We start from the raw sequence: 18,323 nt of genomic DNA on the forward strand, positions 1-18,323 counted from the left end.
ATAGTATTTCTGAATAAACTTCAAAATATTGATATTTAACAACTGAAATTAAATATATAATATTCTTACAAACTAATGGTTATATCAAAACCAAATTCCTTTAAATCATTTGAAAATTCAAATTTTATATTTTAACTTCATCTTTATTTATAGATTAAAAAAATATTTCAATATAATATAAAAAATTGTACTTATAAAAAAACCAAAAAAGTATAAATTATTCTTAGTCTTAAAAAAAATAGTATAAAATGGACGGATTTAGTTACTTTAAAAAATAATCTAACTAAATTATAATATAATACAGTTCTGCTAAGAAATAGTATATCAACAAACTAATAAATTAAAGATATATAATAAAAGACCAAACATACTTGGAACGAATATAAAAAATAAATGTTTGGTGTTTTAAATTATACCTTTGAACATAAATAATAGGTAGTTAATCTTAATAAATGGTTTATCATCATAAACTTATTTGGTAAAAGTGCAATAATTATAAATTATTAACCAAAAATTTGAAATCATACTAACTAATTTTCTAATTAACAAAATCAAATATAAATTATATTAAATGTATACTATCTTCACAATATTATTGAATACAAATATATTTCAAAAATAATACATATCATCATCAAAAATATTTTAAATAATAAAACCAAAAACCTAAATAAATGTTTGATTTTTTTAGTACAAATAATGAACATGAATCTTTAAAATAAAATGAATGATATTACAAAAATAATCACTGGTCAATATTACGAACAAAAAAAAATATACTTATCAGCACAATAAGCAAATTGGAAGATGTAGACATGTTAGCTGAATTACACCAATGATCAAAATAACAAAAGCACCATGTAGTTGAATCATAATAATTCCTGTAAATATTTAAAATAATTAAAATGCAATATTTCATATTTATTTTTAATACAAACCGTTTAACATCCAATTCAGGAATTGAATTATTCACATAGTGACCTAGTTTAACATCCAGGGAACTTTTTCTGCAGCCCTCATACTTATCGGCAGGAATATCTGTTCGAATACCTTTTAATGAACTTAAACAATCACGAGTAATACGTTCTTCAGCTAAAAAAAAAAATATAAAACTAGTTGAAATTTTATCATACTTTTAAATTGAAAAAATACTGTAAAATGTCAATCGTATACAACAAATTTATTAGGTAACAAATAAACAGCACAGAGATTTAGATAAGATAATAGTTCAGCATAGTAGTACAATGAAGATTAAATATACATAGCACTATTGACATCAAAAACAAATATAAGACTGCAATAATGATAATAAATATATTTATAAAATAATAGTTTGATACTCAACATTTTTTAAAATACACAGGTTAAAAAAAAAAATAATAAATAGACATAATATGCATATGAAAATTAATGATGTATGCAAAATATGCATTTAAAATTTTCTATTTTAAACTTGTCATCATATAATTTGGATTTCAAGTTGAGTCCACTAAAAATCAAGAACATATTGAACAAAATAACATACCTAGAACTTCCAGGTTTTACTTACAACATAATACACAAAAGTTACCATATTTTATTAAACAACTAAAGACACATGATTATTTATGGTAATAAATTCGACCTTTTAAAAATCTGTATATCCTAATTATATTATTATTTCATTATTTTTATAAGTTGACAATGTAAAACACTTGTTTTAATTAACCATGAATATTAAATTACAACAAGTACATTTTACCACCGTCTATTTTACAAAGTTCTCATACAAATTGATGTCACGCTACTTTTTTTTAAGTCAGCAAATTGAGTATGAAAAACGTCTGACAACCACAAAAACTACATCACACCTTGATACATATGAGAATTTTGCAAAAAATACTATTTGAGTGTTTAATTTTTATATTTATAATAATACTCTAAACATAATTTTAATAAACCAAGATTTTTAAGATAGAAAAGAAATTTTAAAATAATATTCACTGGACAGTAAATACACTTATACTTATACTGCTAAACTAAACTCATTCATTTCAGAAACATCTTGTTTAATATATAAATAGTTTTTATCTTAAGTAGATTCAATACCAACCATTTGTGTCTTTGTCTAATACATGTAGAACAAAAAATGCAGATATATTCTGCCAATAGTACCAGTTGATCTAGTAAAGTGATAAGAAATTTGAAAATAGATTTTAATTTGTTGTTAAATCTACATGAGAACGACTTTTTCATATTTTTCTTTTTTTCTTGTAACTAGAATTTTCTTTAATAATTAAAATATGACAATATTTTTAATTTTATTTTTTTAAGATATCTTTTTTGGTATTTTAAGTAATACAATAACAAATGTGAATAAATCGACAAAGTCGACTGAAAAATAGATTCAAATCAGTTATCAAATTTATTATCATTTGCTAAAAAACACTTCTAAATTTATATATTCTGCATGGATTAGACAAAGACAAAAACAGTCAACATGGAATTCCCTCAATAAAAATTAAAATAATAACAAAATTATACTCAAGTATTACCTCATCCATTTTTAGCTAAATTATCATAATATTTACAATTTTAGTAAAATTCCTGAATATAATGCGACTACATTTTTATTAATAGAATAAAACAATTATTTAAAAATACATGATGTTACCTTAATAGTATTTTTGATAAAATTGAATAATAAATCAGTATACTAAACTTTAACCGGTATAATACACTTAAATAATATGTTAAGACTTCAAAAATGTTATACTCAATAATTTTTGTAAAATAAAATTTTACTCTAAAATTACTAACTCAAGCAAAAGAAAATGTCAACATCTTCTTAATAGAGCTTATTTTTACTATAATAACTTACATTTAAAAATAAAATTCTAAAATCTTAGTATTTATAAACAAACATTAATTTAATATTTATACTTAATAATTTATATTGAAATAAATAAAGTAAAAATCAATGATATTAATCAAATATTAAAAAACTTTTATTATTTCTAACATAAACTATAAATAATTACCCCCAACTTTCTCAATGACTTTAACACATATATCATCTTCTTCAGGACAAGAAACTGTTTTATGCCATAACCACTTAAACGGTGTGCCACAGCCAGGATGTGTTGAAACGCATTGGTAGCATAATAAATATGATTGAGCTATAAAATATTAATAAATAAACAAATTTAGTTTTCTATTTCAACAATTACCGAATTTTAATATTAGTGTAATACAATATATTAGCCAAAATATTTCATAAAAAGATAGTACAACAGAAAATACCATAGGGCCACTCCCTGCACTGTAATACTCACCGTGTACGAATATTGTTGAAAATATAATTAATGAAAGAAAAGCTTTTGACCTTGTCATTATGAAAATAATATATAAAATTATATGTTCTACTGTAAAACTTTTAAAAATATTAACCGTTCAAGTATGAGTAAATAATTTTGAATTAATTTCATTCAATACTTCAAATACTTCAAAATCAACAGTTCAACTGACTGTCGACTGATAATATGGAATTCTGGTAGACAGTCACAACTCACAGTGGTACTGGTTGTAGTCAATAGCCAATGATTCATAATTAATAATTACTACTATATCAGAAACCAAAACAAAACTGACAACAACATCACAATGAAAAACATTGTTAGCGCGATAACTTACAGTATGACCATTTGTGCAACAAGTAGCAGCCGACAGTCTTTATCAAGCCCATGGCTAAATAATATTTAGCCATGATCAAGCCCATATTATCATAGATAATATTATGCATATTATAAGACGCCGTCTTCTAAGACCATGGTTGTAGGTGTGTTAGCTGCAAGAATTATCTATTACCCCAGAAATGAGAATCCTTCCATTCTTTAAAAAATCAAAGTAATGTCGCATTCATAATGGAATGTCATATTTAAAAGTATCACTAATACAGAAATGCGGAACTATTTCTCAAATTTTAATTTCAAACACACGTTCATTGTATCAAAAACTAATGCATACATAGATCATTATATATGAAATATAATTTTAAGGAATAAAATAAAAAACAAACTCACTATTTACAATACATAATATTTAATAATGAGCTCTGAACAAATAAGGCCATTCCCCCAAGCTCGTTTATTAAAAAATTCTATTGATAATAAAATTGGAAAAAATTCATATTTTATCATTCACTATTGTCTATTACAGATACTTAGAAATGTGTATTTCAAACTTCAAAGTATATACCTACTAGCACCGGTGAAACTCGCTGTAAGTGAATACCCTAGGTCGGGACCAAATATATAGATTTTTAATGAATAATTATACTTTTAATTCAAAATGAATATAAATTTTACATATACTAATTAATAAGAATATATTCTACATACAATCACATATATAACAACTTTTGGTTTTTTATAGTTTTATAATAATATAATACAATTATATTATATAATACTTTATTTAACACAAGAATAAATTTATTATTGTAAATATGCAAACATTATATATATATACACATATTATATACAAAAACATACATTAAACATTTACATATACAATACATATTTAATGTTTTAATAGTATTTATTAACTAGATGTTGGGCTAACTTTTAAAATAATTGGTAGACGACGTCTTTTTTTTAAAAAAGGCTCCAACATTTCACCAGGTACAGAAAATATATCTTTTTTTAGACCATTATTATTGGACATCTCATAGATTTCTGAATATGGAAGAGTTGATCTCTCATACATTAACTTTTGTGACATATCATTGAATTGTAGATGCTGAGTTAACAACACAGAAAATTTAAATTGTTTTGCTTTAACTGCTGGTCCAATAAAATTTACTTGACTGAAAATAATAACAAATATTAAATAATTAATCATTAACTATTTAAATAATATAATTTTATGCTCACGCATTTTAAAAAAGTATATAATGTTATTTTAAATTATTTTAAAGTAACTATTAAAGTTATTAAACAAAATTCTTACATTTTTACTCGTCTAGGTGGTATAGATGAATGAGCAATCACTGCAAAATATTCACTGTGAGATAATAAAAACCACTTGTATGTTTTATGATTAAAATGGGGCAACATAATATCAAAAGTCTATAAAAAAATAATTTAACTTGAGTAAAACATATAATTCTAAAAGTTTACATTTAAAAAAGAATAATTTTTAATTTTTTTTTATAAATTGCACCTGTTCTGATCCAGTTAGAATATCGCTACTATGATTACTAATCATATGTGAGTGCAATTCAGGATAGTATCCTTTCCAAGCACAATTAGTAAAAAAACATTGGTAATGTCTATAACAACATTCTTGTTCATGAACTTCTTTTTGACCAACAAACATTTGCTGCTTGCATCCAGTTAAAGCATTTCTACAGGGAAACTTTACCAAATAGCCAACCTTATAACAAGAAAAACTCAATTATTAAGAATTTCTTTAAAATAAATAAAATATACAAAGTAATTTACTTTTTCCATGTATAGATTGCGTTTTGAGTTAAAAGGATTTCTACATGTTGGACAATTTGCGCACATAAGTACACATTTATTACAAATTAAATGTCCAAGTAAGCATTGAAAAATGGGAGGGACAATATGTTCAAAACATACAGGACACTCAAATAAACGTATTAACTGATCACTAAGGTCTTCATATGTTTCTGGATGTTCTTCAACACGTACTGATGCTATTTCTTCAGTTGTTCTGGATCTATACAATTTAAAAAAAATTGATTATGATAATAATTAAATAAAATACTTTAATTTATAAATTTACTACAATTAAAAAAAAAAAATTTTCAAAAATTTAAATTAATATTTTAATAAATTATACAATTTAATATAGATAGTAAGTATATAAATACATAGACGTGTATATAAGGGGTACCAGTTGTACATGAGGGTAACCTCTGATATTTTATAATTGGGGCCCTAAAATTGAAATCCCAGAGCAATGAACCTGTATTAAAATTAATGTTATTAAAATAAAATGTATTTTTTTTAAAAATATTTTAAATTTACAAGGAAAAACTTATTATTATATAACAGTTAGATGTTATACAAAAATACAAATCATACATAAAAATTGAAACTATCTTAAAAATTAATATTAAATACAAGGAAAAAAAACAAGAAAAGAGCCTAAAATTATTGTAGGTAAGCCTTGAAATTTAGGTCTGAGCACACCTATGAATAATGTAATGTTTTAATATTGAACATCTTACATCTATAATACTACTTTAGTTCTTGTTTATCCATAGTAGAAAATTTCATAGAATTTGTTGTAATTATTATTATTATTATTATTTTGTAAGTATTAAATTTAAAATTATATTTAAAACTTACTGATTATTATTTTGCATTGCACATGTTAATGGAGGGTGAGGATTTCTCGAGATTGTTTCACTATTATCATCATTAATAGAATCAACTATTTCATCAATTCTAACTGAGTTATTAACTGTCTCATTTTCTGGAGTATTTAATTCTACATCAATTGTTCTACTAACTGAACCATTGTTAAGTATATCAGATCGTATAAAATATCTGAACTGAGATGGGCCAGGAATAGTATTGTGATCAGTAGGTGGTAATATAGAGTCACTGAAAAAATGTAAAAAAAAAATTACCTTTAAAACCAAAAAAAAAAAAATTAAAATATATAATAACTGTTGAGAATTGTTTACTGGAAATTATGTTAGGAGTAATATGTTTATAATTGTATGGATAAAACATATAAATTATGGTGATCAAACATTTAAATTTCAAAATTCCAAGATTACAGTAAGAATATACTGGACTGACTAAATAAAATAGTATAAGACACTGAGAAGAGTTAAAAATTATATAAAAAAATAAAATAAATTAATATTGATCAGTAATGAAGGATTAATCAAAGAAATTAAAAAAGAATTAACTGAAGATAAAGAATCTTGAATTAAAATAAAGGTTGTCAAACAAATTGTTAAACTAAGAACATGAACTATGAACATTTCTGGAAATAACTAATTAAAATGATTTATTAGAGTTCATAAGAAGTTTTTTTTTTTTTTAATAATTGAAAAATATATTAATGAATAATAGATAATATTTAGTTTCTTTAAAATATCTTAAAACACTTAGTGAATTATGATATAAAAATAATTATTTATTTAAATGCTCTAATTATTAGGAACTACTACAATATTTTTAAATACCAATTATAAAGAAATGGTAAATTGATTTTTTATATTTAGATTTTATCATGGTAATTAATGTTTTTTTATCGACGATTTCTTTGCTTACCTCTATATAATAATAACTCATATAAATCATAGTTATGGTTTTATTTATTTTAAATTTTTTAATTAAAATAATATTGAGAAACTTTTTGATAAGAGTATCTTATCCTAAAATGAATGAAATGTTTTTAGTGTTTCATTAGATTAAATTATTTTAACAAAAAAGAGATAATACTAATTTATATTAATTTATTATTATTATTATTAAATTATAGTTATTATAGTAGTGAACTTAGGATTTTACTCCAGAAAAATAATAACAGAATCTATTACAAAATAGTAGTTGTTATTTAATTTTTTTTACTCTATTTTATTGACCCTTAATTAATTTTGACTCTCTACTTAGTGTACTAAAAGGATAATAGGTTGAAATAATTTTTAAGACTAAAATTATATGATTAGGTCACTGTAGGTAGTGAATATAGCTTGCCGTCTGTGTGCTCTACTACAAATGTATTTAAAATAGCTGATTGATCAGCTAAGAAAATGTTAAATAGAACCATAAATTATATTGCTTCTTGAGAAACTATAGAAATAATCAAAGATTGTGAAGAAGTTGTAGCACTCACTTGTGTAGCGAATTTAACAATAATTATCTGGGAAAGGTAATTTATTTTTAGTTTTAATAGTAGGACAGTATGTCAGACATAATCAAAGCTTGAGTGACATCTAAGAAAACTATGTGGCAGTACATTTGTTTTTCCTAAGACAAAAGATATCATCAGTTAATTTGTGTATTTGATTGACAATTTAATGGGAGTTACAGAATTCAAATTGGGTGTCAGGTAACGCATGAGTTTTTGTTGATTATAGCATTAGACTTTGAAAAGTTTTTCATTCAATTTTAATAAAAATTATAATATGCTGATAAATAAATATAAGGAAGAATTTTAAGCTGATTAATTAAATTTAGAAAATAGGATAATTAAAAGTTTTCATTGTAAGGGGAAATAAGAAACCTAAGTATTGAGTTTATAGCTATTTTAGAAAGTGGAAAAAATTTAATTGAAGTCAGAGTAGTTACAAAGTTGAAATGAGCAAATGTAGAGATATACAATTTGGAGTAAATGCTTTAAATGACATGAATAAAATATGAATAAATGAAATAAAAAATTGTTAAGAAGTTTTGGATTTCTTTTACAAATTGCAGATTGTTTATACTTCATATCATAATAAGGTTGGAAGACAAAATCTAAGTGCATACAAATCAGTTAAATATTTTTAATTTCTAAATTACAAAAGTGTCATATTTTGTTTGAAACAGCTGTGAATAACTTTGCTTAAGAGCAAACCTATCAAAATTATTTCTTATTGGTTAAATACTTAATAGGTTAATTAATAATAAAATGTATAACATTAAAATAAAATCATAATATCATTACAGAACCTTTTTTTCTAACCTCTTTAAAAAATGTAGAAAAAATTATGTTTGTGTAAATGCAGAGATTTTTAAATATGATAGAATTTTTTTTTAATATTTTAGTTTTTCAAAAAAAAATTAAATTAAACGTTTTTTTGGATTACATTTGTCACTAAGAATTATTATTATTATTATAAGTAAGTTACTTACGGATTACTGAAAATATTATCGTCATTATCATCATTATTAGTTACCAATGGTAATGTTCTAGGAACATCCAGTAAATCATTGTTTACTCTTAAAGCTGGTATTTCTGGAGTATCTGGAGGAGACTCGGGCGATGGACTAATTGGTGTTGGTGACATAATAAATGGTACAACTCTATTTCTTGGAATTTCATAAGATACACTTAAAGTATCATCTCTATTTTCATCATCAGCATTTGTGTGATGGTTTTCCGTAACTGAAAAATGTTCATCGCTAGAATTGGCATCATTATGAGATGAAATACTTGAGATACTTTCTTGGCCTTGACTTTATTATACAAAAATAAATTAGTAAAATGTATAAATGAATCAATATTATCATGAAATATAAAAAAGAATAATGTTGTTAACTAACTAGTCTTCATCATATTGATTATCAGGCTCCGTAACATGTTCTAGTACTTCAGGAAGTTCTTGTTCTGGAGTTTGTGATCTTTCAAGAGCCTAAAATTAAAATAATACTAATATTTGAAAAAAAATATCTATACAGTAGGTAAGTTAAAGTGTTTCTTAATATGATAGTTATCAAAAAAACCTTATGATACTTTGTGAACATTAAATAAATATACATTTTAACACCAAATTGTGTGTCATCAAATAAAAATAAGCGTAAACAGTTAATTTATTATTAGTTAGTACTTTTTTTTCCTCTTATATAGATTTTTAAATATCTCACTTTCTAAAATTATTTAAAATATATATTAAATAAAATTATACAGTCTAAAATTCTGTCTCAATAATAATACTCTCCTTTTTTTCTTTACCCAAAATTGATATAATGTGAAAGTAATCTATAACAATTATAAGTCTAAATAGTCTAATCAATAACTGATTTACTCATTTAATTATTTGATAATTAATAATTAATTATAGTTTAATATTCAAACTACATGAAAGTAACATTGCATATAAAATATATGTGTATTTGAATATTATGTCTAGTAATCATATGCTATCAGTTCAAATCCAATAAATTAAAAAAATATATTTATTACACTTACATGATCATTATGACCTCGGCTTGATGATAAAAAACGAACACGCCTAAAGTATGTTCTGCTATTAGAGATACTTGTATTGTTATCTAAATTGTTCCTTATAAAATATGGATGTTCTGTAAATCTCCTTGAACGCCTTCCAGACCTAGAGTTTCTCAATTGTTGTGAAGCATGTGCCATTGTACCAAAATGGTCCACTGAACGTATTTGTTCAGTATTAGATCTCCAAAAATTAAGGTTTAAAGGTTCATCATCACTTTCATCATTGATTGATAGATCAGCTACTTCATTATCTAAAATTATAATTTTTTTTTTTCTAAATCTATAAAAACCTTAAAAACTGAGTATATATATTATTATTCTATATATTATTTTTATTATATAAATAATTCATTAAAAGTTAAAAATTATTAGACCAGAAACATACTAAAACTAATTAAATTAATTAAATTTTTTCAAATCACAAATAACTTGTTTAAATTTAGTTTTTAATTTTTATGATGTGCAAATCATATTATTAATAAGTTAAGCTAAAATTTTCATATAAATACAAAACTCAATATGAAAAAATATATTTACTAGATGTTAGAGAGCTTGTTTGAGTATTAGGTGGTGTATTATTCAATGGAATTTGTCCAGCTGCTGTTATTTGCTGAGTGTCTGGATCAGTAATGGTAAATCTAACAAAAGGTGATCGATTTCTTATAGCCTCTCCATTTGCTGTACCTAAGAGACAGTTGATAATTACAATGATGTTTCCTTATGATAAATCTTTGAAATTAAAAGTTTTTTTTAGTTTTTTCCTTATTAGTTTTGACAGTTCAATTTTTTTAAATTGTATAATATAGTAAAAGTGCTTATATATTTATAAGTTTCCTATTTACTAATTGCAGATTAAACATTAAAAAGGTGGCTAATTTGATTTTTGGAATACATTTTCAAGTGTAAGAATAATTTTAATTTTTGATTTACTATGACTAAACCAATTTCTATTTTATATGCTAATCTCATAAATGAAATAAACAATTTATTGATCTAATTTTTCTACATATTTTAAAAGCCAACATAATCAGTAGGGTCTAATTTTTTTAATTTTTTTTCCTTATAGCAACAAAACAAAAACAGTTTTAAAAATTAAAAATATTAATGATTTATTCAACATAAAGTTTATAAAAAACAGAAAAGTTATTTTTTTAATATTAGAGAATATTTAAAAGATTAAGAAACAGTTAAGTTTCATTAGTATATTTTAATATATTTTGAGAAAAATTACTTGAATACTTTAATTTTTAATTATAATTTTAAGACTTCCTTTTGAAATATGTTTTCATCATTTACCAATAAAATTAAATAATAATTATTCCTTATATTGTAATGAATTTGTATTTTATTTTTAAAATTATTATAATTTATAAGTTGTTCATAATTTGTAATTTTTTGAAAAATACTAAAAATTACTTTTATAATTAGAATATTGTTTTTTTTATATTAAGAATAAACTAAGTAAGAAAATTAATGGAAATACTTGTTTTATACGATCCCTTCATATGATGAAAAGGGAGTAATTGTAATTTGTAGATATATATATAATACATGCATAATTTACACTTGAGATTATTAAAATTATAAAGAATTATATATTATATTTTATACCATATTGTCTCAGATACAATCACATGATATTTAATAAGGGAAATTATACTCATTTATAATCACCTGGAAAAAAATGTATAAGGAAAAATTATAAATATTTATTTTAATAATATAAAATTTATTTTTTTCAATTTTTTTTTTTTCATAAATATTACAAAATCTATTTAAAATTTTACCTCTATAACATAACTTTTAGTTAAGAAAAATACAAATTAACACATGTTTTAATATTTATAGATTATTTTTACACAAAGAAACATATTTTTTTTATTTTTAAAATAATATAAAGAAAATAATAGAAAATATTAGTATTATATTTAATCATTTATTTTTTTGAACTTAAAAATTTTGATCTTAATTACTGTTTTCTGTTAGATAATTATAGATATTTACTAAACTATGAATATAAATTAGTTTAAAATTAGAATTGAATATATTAAAGAAATTAAAAAATGTAATGTTTTTATTTATCTTGATTTAATTAGTTACAATATATGATCAAATAATTTAAAAATAAATAACTTACTTCCTCCAATTCGTGACGAACTACTTGTATTTTCAAAATAGCTAGAATAATCTCTTGACCTATGTAACTGATCGTTTTGTTCCATATTATTTACATCTAAAATAATTAAAACAACAAATAAAAATAGTCAAATTAATTTAAATTAGAAATGAGATACCAACCTGTTAAAACTGGAGGCATTGATAAATGGTGACGGCTACTAAAAACTCGGCTAGGTCTTTCCATACGGTTAAGTTCTTCCAAATCAATCTGTAATAACTAATATGTTATTATTCATATGACCTATACAATTAGGTATGACCCTAATATTATATTAGAATTATATCTTAAAATCCATCAATATAAGAATAGTTCAAATATTTTTAATTTTAATAATATCAATATATACACTATTCAAGTGAACAAACTCAACAGCAACCAATTTTAGGCAAGTAGCAATTAGAAAACACCAGTTCATCATATCACTAATTTATTTACCTGCCATGTAATAATGCCACCCCTTTTGTACACAAGTTTATTTCTTAACTTGAATAGGAAATTATACTGATATAACTGAGTAACATTATCGTTCTTTTGGTAAATTTAAAAAAAATAAAGATGTACTTGAATTATAAATTATAATTCAAAAGGCTAACATAATTTGAATTTTCTCTAATAAATAGAGCCATCAATAATATAATTTTAGACTTATGGAGAGAAATTTTTAACGTAGCATAGAAAAACATACTAGTTCAACAAGAAAATAACAAACAGTTATCTAGTAACTTCTTTTTCACGTATAACAGTATAATATTAAAAGATAATACTCGATAATTCAAGTAATAGATTATTATTATAATTTTTTTAATATATGCCTTATTAAAACTAGACAATTTTTGACAAAATATTTTTCTATAATAAAGCCATGTTTATAAATAAGCAACTGAAAATCAAACTATAATCATTAATTAAACAAAATATTCTTCAATAATTCAATACATATATTTTTAATCAGCTTAAGTAATAAGGTTTTGGACAAACTAAAAAATTTAAAAAACTTAATTGTAAGAATTTAAATAAGAATAAACAAAAATGTATAAATGTATGTAAGTAGTATTATCAACTAAATAATTTACACTTAAATACTTGATAAAATAGGTACATAAATTATATTAATGATATGGGTTCAACTAAGTAACACTAACACATTAGGTATTTTAAAATCAAAATTCTAAAAAATATTTATATATATTTTTACCAAATTAGGTCGCCGATTCGCATAAAATTGTATGAACTCAGTTTCGTTTTCGTTGGCAGACATTTTCATACAACAAGACTTGAGGTTAAAATTACATCACACCGATGTTGAGTAAATGTTATTCCTATGTACTTGGTAATGTTGAAAAAATAGAAAATAAAACAAATTAACCTAGCAGAGACGTACTCTTATTTCAATGTCATTGGATCATTATTACACGAAATTTAAAAATTCGAAATCGTTATTGTTTATAATATTCTTATATCATTTGCATTCACTTAAGTCACTTGGTTTAGAATACTGAGTTCAAAGATTCCAATTTCAATAGTAATAAATAGTATCTTCTATGATTATATTGTGTCATGGAATCATACTATCATCAGTATTTACAATTTAGAATCATTATTTTATTTTTTCAACATCACAAGTCATAAACACATAACACATAGGTAATCTACTAGACCTAAAATTGTGTTAGCCGTGCTCACTGCATAAGCCAGAACTCCGAAGTCCGAAGTAAATTAATTATGAAATGAAATAAATGAATATTGCAGTATCAAACTATCAAATATCAATTATCAACTCGATGCGTGTCATAGTTAATATTGCAGCTCTGCGCGTCTGTAAGATGGCGGAAGCACCGAATAGACCACGGTCTTGTGCAACAAACCATATTTACCATTAATAAATTTGGCGGGCTTTACTAAAAAGATGTAAATGATTATATTTTTTTAAGTTAATATTACGATACATGCTTCATTGTAGATAAAATATAAATGTTATAATATTAAATTTTAATTGCTCACAATAACTTGTTAGGTTCATTTTATCACTCATTAACTGTATCGATTTTACAAAAACTGTAGTCCAATAATATTTTTATTAATATCATATAGACTATGTAGTTTTTGTATGACCATTGGTTTTTATATTAAGTGAAGTAATGAATACATTCACAACCTTTAAAAATAATGCAAAAAAATCTCAGATTTTTAATTTTGAGGGTGCTTTTTACTAAAAATTAGAATCTAGTATTCTAATTAGTAAATAAATATTAAGATGTCATAGCTAAAAAATTCAGAGTATTTTTCTTAATAATAAGGAAAAAACAGAAATTTTTACTTTAAACCAGTTTTTGAAAAAAATCAATTATTTTGAGATGTAACTCAAAAATTCAAATAAAATATTTAAAATTTCACTAATTATCACCATTTTTATCATAATTTTCTATACACGATAAGAATTTTAAAATTTGAATTCTTTTTATTAGGTCAAAAATCTAGGAAATTTTATACAATGTTTCTTATAAGTTATTATTATAACTATTTAAAAATATGCATATTTACAATTTTTTTATAGGCTTATAAAATTCAAACTTTGACGAAATTCGTTTATATCACAAAAATTTGAAAAATATTTTATGTTTAACAATTTATTATAATGTTGTTCATAGATATTCTATATAGAAACTTTTTTAATTGATATTCAAAGTTCAAAATTGGACGAAATTACATTATTAAAGATTAATAACGATGATAATTGTTTTGTTGTATTCTAAAAATAGTAAAAATAGTTGTGGGACTTAAAACTTTTACGTAAGTTTATTATGAATTTTACTATACGCAATGGCATTTTCAAAATATGTAAATACATTTTTAGATATTACATGTTTAGGTATATAATTATCAATTCACATGTTTTATAGTAAGGACTTAAAGTTAAAAAAAAAAAATCAACAATCATATATAATATAAACATATACTATTATAATTTATGATTAAATATTAATTATATAATAAATACAATATTTTTGGTAAAAATTAAATCAACTTTCTGTAGTACCTACTGTTTAATAATATGAATAGTAAAATAAATTACTTTAATACGAATATCCTTATATACCTAAATATACCTAAATAATATCCTAAATATACTTAGTGATAGGTATAAGCTAAAATACCAACTCCGCTCAGAATCTTTTTTTAAATATAATATATTATTGAATTCAAATTTAATACACCCATTAAACGACCTACTTGACATTCACTGTACAGCTAAGCGGTGAGTATCCAATTGTCCACATTTTTAATTGTCGTGGTTATCGAATCTCAAGTGTGAAGAAAAACCTACTTGTTATTTTTTTTCTATTTTATAAATGTTATACAATTTGATAAAGTGTATATTATTATTATTATTATTTTTAAATTACTTAAGACACTTAGGTTCCTTACAAAAATAGGCTTTTGAATAAAAATATTAATTTAACCTATATCCGCAGTGGCATAAACTAAAAAAATCATTGAAATTTGTATGCTCTTAAAATATTATTTTCAACTTTTTAACGATCTTTTTTTTATATAATATATTATATGTATAAACAGCCAACAGGTAAAAAATTATAATTTTCTTGCATGTGTTAAACCTTATCAATTAAATTATTATTTCTATCTATATTCTAACATTGTGTAACCATCATGAATAATTAGATTTTTATGTATGGTAACTACAGAATTTTGTGAAATAAATAATTCAAAATGTATTTATTAGTTAAAGAAATATATGGAAAGATATTAAATTTACTAGGAAGGATTTTACTTAGTAATTTGGATTATTGGTGTGTTGGAAATTATAAGTTGAGAATATGCCTCTGTACCACCAGAAATTGGGCCCAATTTACGCCACTGCCTATTTTAAAGTACATAATTTTTGATATTTGGGGAACTGTAGCTATGTCAGATGTCTTAACTATAAAGTAAGTATTATGTAACTAGTTGTTTAGATACTATTATTAAACAAAAACTTAAATGATAAATATTTAAAAGACAGTAGACACTGCTTAAAAGTTATTTACTATATTATTGTCAATTACAGGATTAAAACAAGAATACAATTATTTAATGAAACAAAAAAATAAAATTCAGCCCATTAAAAGTTCAATAAATAATATTATTATTGAGACAATATCTCCTAAGATCTGTAGTAAAAGTATTGAATTAAGTAATATTTATTTATAATCTTAATTCTTAGGATGCATTTTAGATATCAAATCTAACTGATTTGAATTCAAACAATACAATAAAACTAGAAGGAATTGATAATAACACAATGAGTAGTTCAAATTTTGATATGTGTAAGTTTAAATAATAAAATAGTACTATAGTTCATAGACTATAATATACATACATTTATCATAGGCACTTTATTTATGATGCTACGCATAATAATATAATAACGCATAAGTAAGATTTAAATAAAATATTAAAAATGGTTTCTAAAATGTATTGGTTATACTATTCGTGACTCGTATTAAACATAGTATTTATTTTTATAGAAAATCAAATTTTTTTTTAAATTTAAACACGAATTTTGAAAACAATGACATTAATTAACAGTCTTTAATTTGCATGATAAATATCCAGTGACCAGTGTAAGGTATAATAAATGTATTATTATTAATAATAGAGTATTCATTATTAATTATACCTATACATTTTGATAATTTTTTATGACAGTAAAATCAATATTAAAAAAAAAAAAAAAATTATGAAAAATATTGAATTATAAATTTTCAAGGTTTTTTCTTATTAACGAAAGTTTTATTACAATATAGGAATAAAATGAAAAAACTAAAAAAAATTTTAATTTTTCGAATATCGCAAAACTAGTTGAATTATTATTAATAAATACCTAAATATCTTATATCATGATAAAAAATGCTAATATATATAAATAGTGACAATAAATGGAAATTTATAGAGCCAACATTTATTCATTTTTTAAATACCTACGGGAAGAAAACAAAATTGATTTTATTCAAAAAAATAGTTTTGTGTAGATATCCCTATTTTCCAGTAATTTTTTTTATTTCATACAATTATTTTGAAAAGTTTAGCTAATAATTATTAATATGGGCTTATATAAATTCCACTGATTGCGATTTTTTTAGACCGTTTTTCATGTAAATTCCACAGGTTTGTTTTTTTTTAAAAAAAAATGTAAATTCCACCAGTACATTTTTATTATTATTTAGATATTCGGGATTTACTTTTTTAAATTTGTGATAAATTAATTAGTAATATTTAGTATCACAGTATAAGTATGACATAAAGTTATTAAACACGCAAAAACAATAGTACCTAAGCAATAATAATAATAAGTTACAACAGGTAATAGGTACATATCTAATTTATGTACAGATTTCTTATTTATATTTTGTATATAGATATTATATTTAAAACTTAGATACTTGTATCATTTTTTTAAACAAATTAAAAAAAATAAATATGTTCTAATTAATAATGATCACTATAGTTAGTACCTAGGTAGTTATTTATTTTACCTACCATGGGTAGAGTATGTTTACTGGTAAAAATATGTATTGATGGAATTTACATATTTTAAATTAAACCCAAAAATCGGTGGAATTTACAATCGCTCGGCACATGCAAACGATTAAACGATATTTTATCGAAAACTCGATATAAATAACGATGGTAGTAGAAACTCGTCCGGTTAATTAATTCGGACAGTATAATATGTACTATATGTATATAGATTATGTGTTTTTGCATATTTAATCAATGTGTTTTTTGTATAAAAGTACGATTATATTTGTCTAGTAGGCTAAGAAACACATTATGCCCCAATTGTAATTTAAAACTTATCATCCCAAAGTTCATCCCATACTTTTTACATTGTCTTTCTAAATACGATCCACACTTCATCGATACGAAACTTGGTTATAGTAAGGAGTTTATACAGTCGAATTCGCTTATTACGATGCCCTATATAACGATATTCCGGGTAAAACGATTCCAAGCAATGTATTTGGTTGGTTTTATATTTTATGTGTAGTTACTTTTTATAATGCGGATATAATGAAGTTCAGTTATAACGATCATATTCTCTAGGTCCCTTGAAGATCGTTATAAGCGAATTTGACTGTATCGGTCATCCTGAACACTGACGAAAATTATATTTCATTTTCAA

At 22.8% G+C, this 18,323-nt stretch overlaps 2 protein-coding genes across 5 annotated transcripts; both read right to left on the reverse strand.

Moving 5' to 3' along the window:
- Nucleotides 1-710: 710 nt before the first annotated feature.
- Nucleotides 711-3,372, reverse strand: LOC112601379. The gene is made up of 4 exons (XM_025348985.1): nucleotides 3,315-3,372; nucleotides 3,021-3,158; nucleotides 939-1,092; nucleotides 711-881 (listed from the first exon to the last, which is right to left on the reverse strand). Exons 1-4 carry the CDS (start codon nucleotides 3,370-3,372, stop codon nucleotides 746-748), a joined length of 486 nt encoding a protein of 161 aa, XP_025204770.1. The 3' UTR covers nucleotides 711-745.
- Nucleotides 3,373-4,571: 1,199 nt separating this feature from the next.
- Nucleotides 4,572-13,898, reverse strand: LOC112601353. Of its 4 annotated transcripts, XM_025348937.1 has the most exons (13): nucleotides 13,335-13,898; nucleotides 12,259-12,355; nucleotides 12,098-12,193; nucleotides 10,498-10,644; nucleotides 9,922-10,211; nucleotides 9,276-9,364; nucleotides 9,175-9,188; nucleotides 8,865-9,117; nucleotides 6,360-6,617; nucleotides 5,484-5,724; nucleotides 5,203-5,415; nucleotides 4,990-5,108; nucleotides 4,572-4,846 (listed from the first exon to the last, which is right to left on the reverse strand). In XM_025348937.1, exons 1-13 carry the CDS (start codon nucleotides 13,401-13,403, stop codon nucleotides 4,582-4,584), a joined length of 2,151 nt encoding a protein of 716 aa, XP_025204722.1. In that variant the 5' UTR covers nucleotides 13,404-13,898; the 3' UTR covers nucleotides 4,572-4,581. The 4 variants fall into 4 exon arrangements, with proteins under 4 accessions (XP_025204722.1, XP_025204721.1, XP_025204719.1 ...); XM_025348936.1 differs by having other exon boundaries at nucleotides 8,865-9,188; nucleotides 12,259-12,346; nucleotides 13,335-13,897; XM_025348934.1 differs by having other exon boundaries at nucleotides 8,865-9,188; nucleotides 13,335-13,897.
- Between the last annotated feature and the right edge of the window lie 4,425 nt (nucleotides 13,899-18,323).

This window comes from Melanaphis sacchari, unplaced genomic scaffold (assembly GCF_002803265.2).
Source record: "Melanaphis sacchari strain LSU unplaced genomic scaffold, SCAv2.0 Contig77_pilon_pilon, whole genome shotgun sequence".
Lineage (NCBI taxonomy): Eukaryota > Metazoa > Arthropoda > Insecta > Hemiptera > Aphididae > Melanaphis > Melanaphis sacchari.

What these genes read in the sequence shown, in the direction of transcription:
- LOC112601353 (XM_025348934.1), bottom strand. Translation starts at nt 13,403, where the DNA reads ATGAAAATGTCTGCCAACGAAAACGAAACTGAGTTCATACAATTTTAT. An exon ending in GCCGAGGTCATAATGATCAT is followed by an intron (nt 9,365 to 9,921) that starts GTAAGTGTAATA and finishes TTTTAATTTTAG; the next exon opens with GCTCTTGAAAGATCACAAAC. An exon ending in AATCAATATGATGAAGACTA is followed by an intron (nt 9,189 to 9,275) that starts GTTAGTTAACAA and finishes TGTATAATAAAG; the next exon opens with TCAAGGCCAAGAAAGTATCT.
- LOC112601379 (XM_025348985.1), bottom strand. Translation starts at nt 3,372, where the DNA reads ATGACAAGGTCAAAAGCTTTTCTTTCATTAATTATATTTTCAACAATA. An exon ending in AGTCATTGAGAAAGTTGGGG is followed by an intron (nt 1,093 to 3,020) that starts GTAATTATTTAT and finishes TTTTTTTTTTAG; the next exon opens with CTGAAGAACGTATTACTCGT. An exon ending in CCTGAATTGGATGTTAAACG is followed by an intron (nt 882 to 938) that starts GTTTGTATTAAA and finishes AAATATTTACAG; the next exon opens with GAATTATTATGATTCAACTA.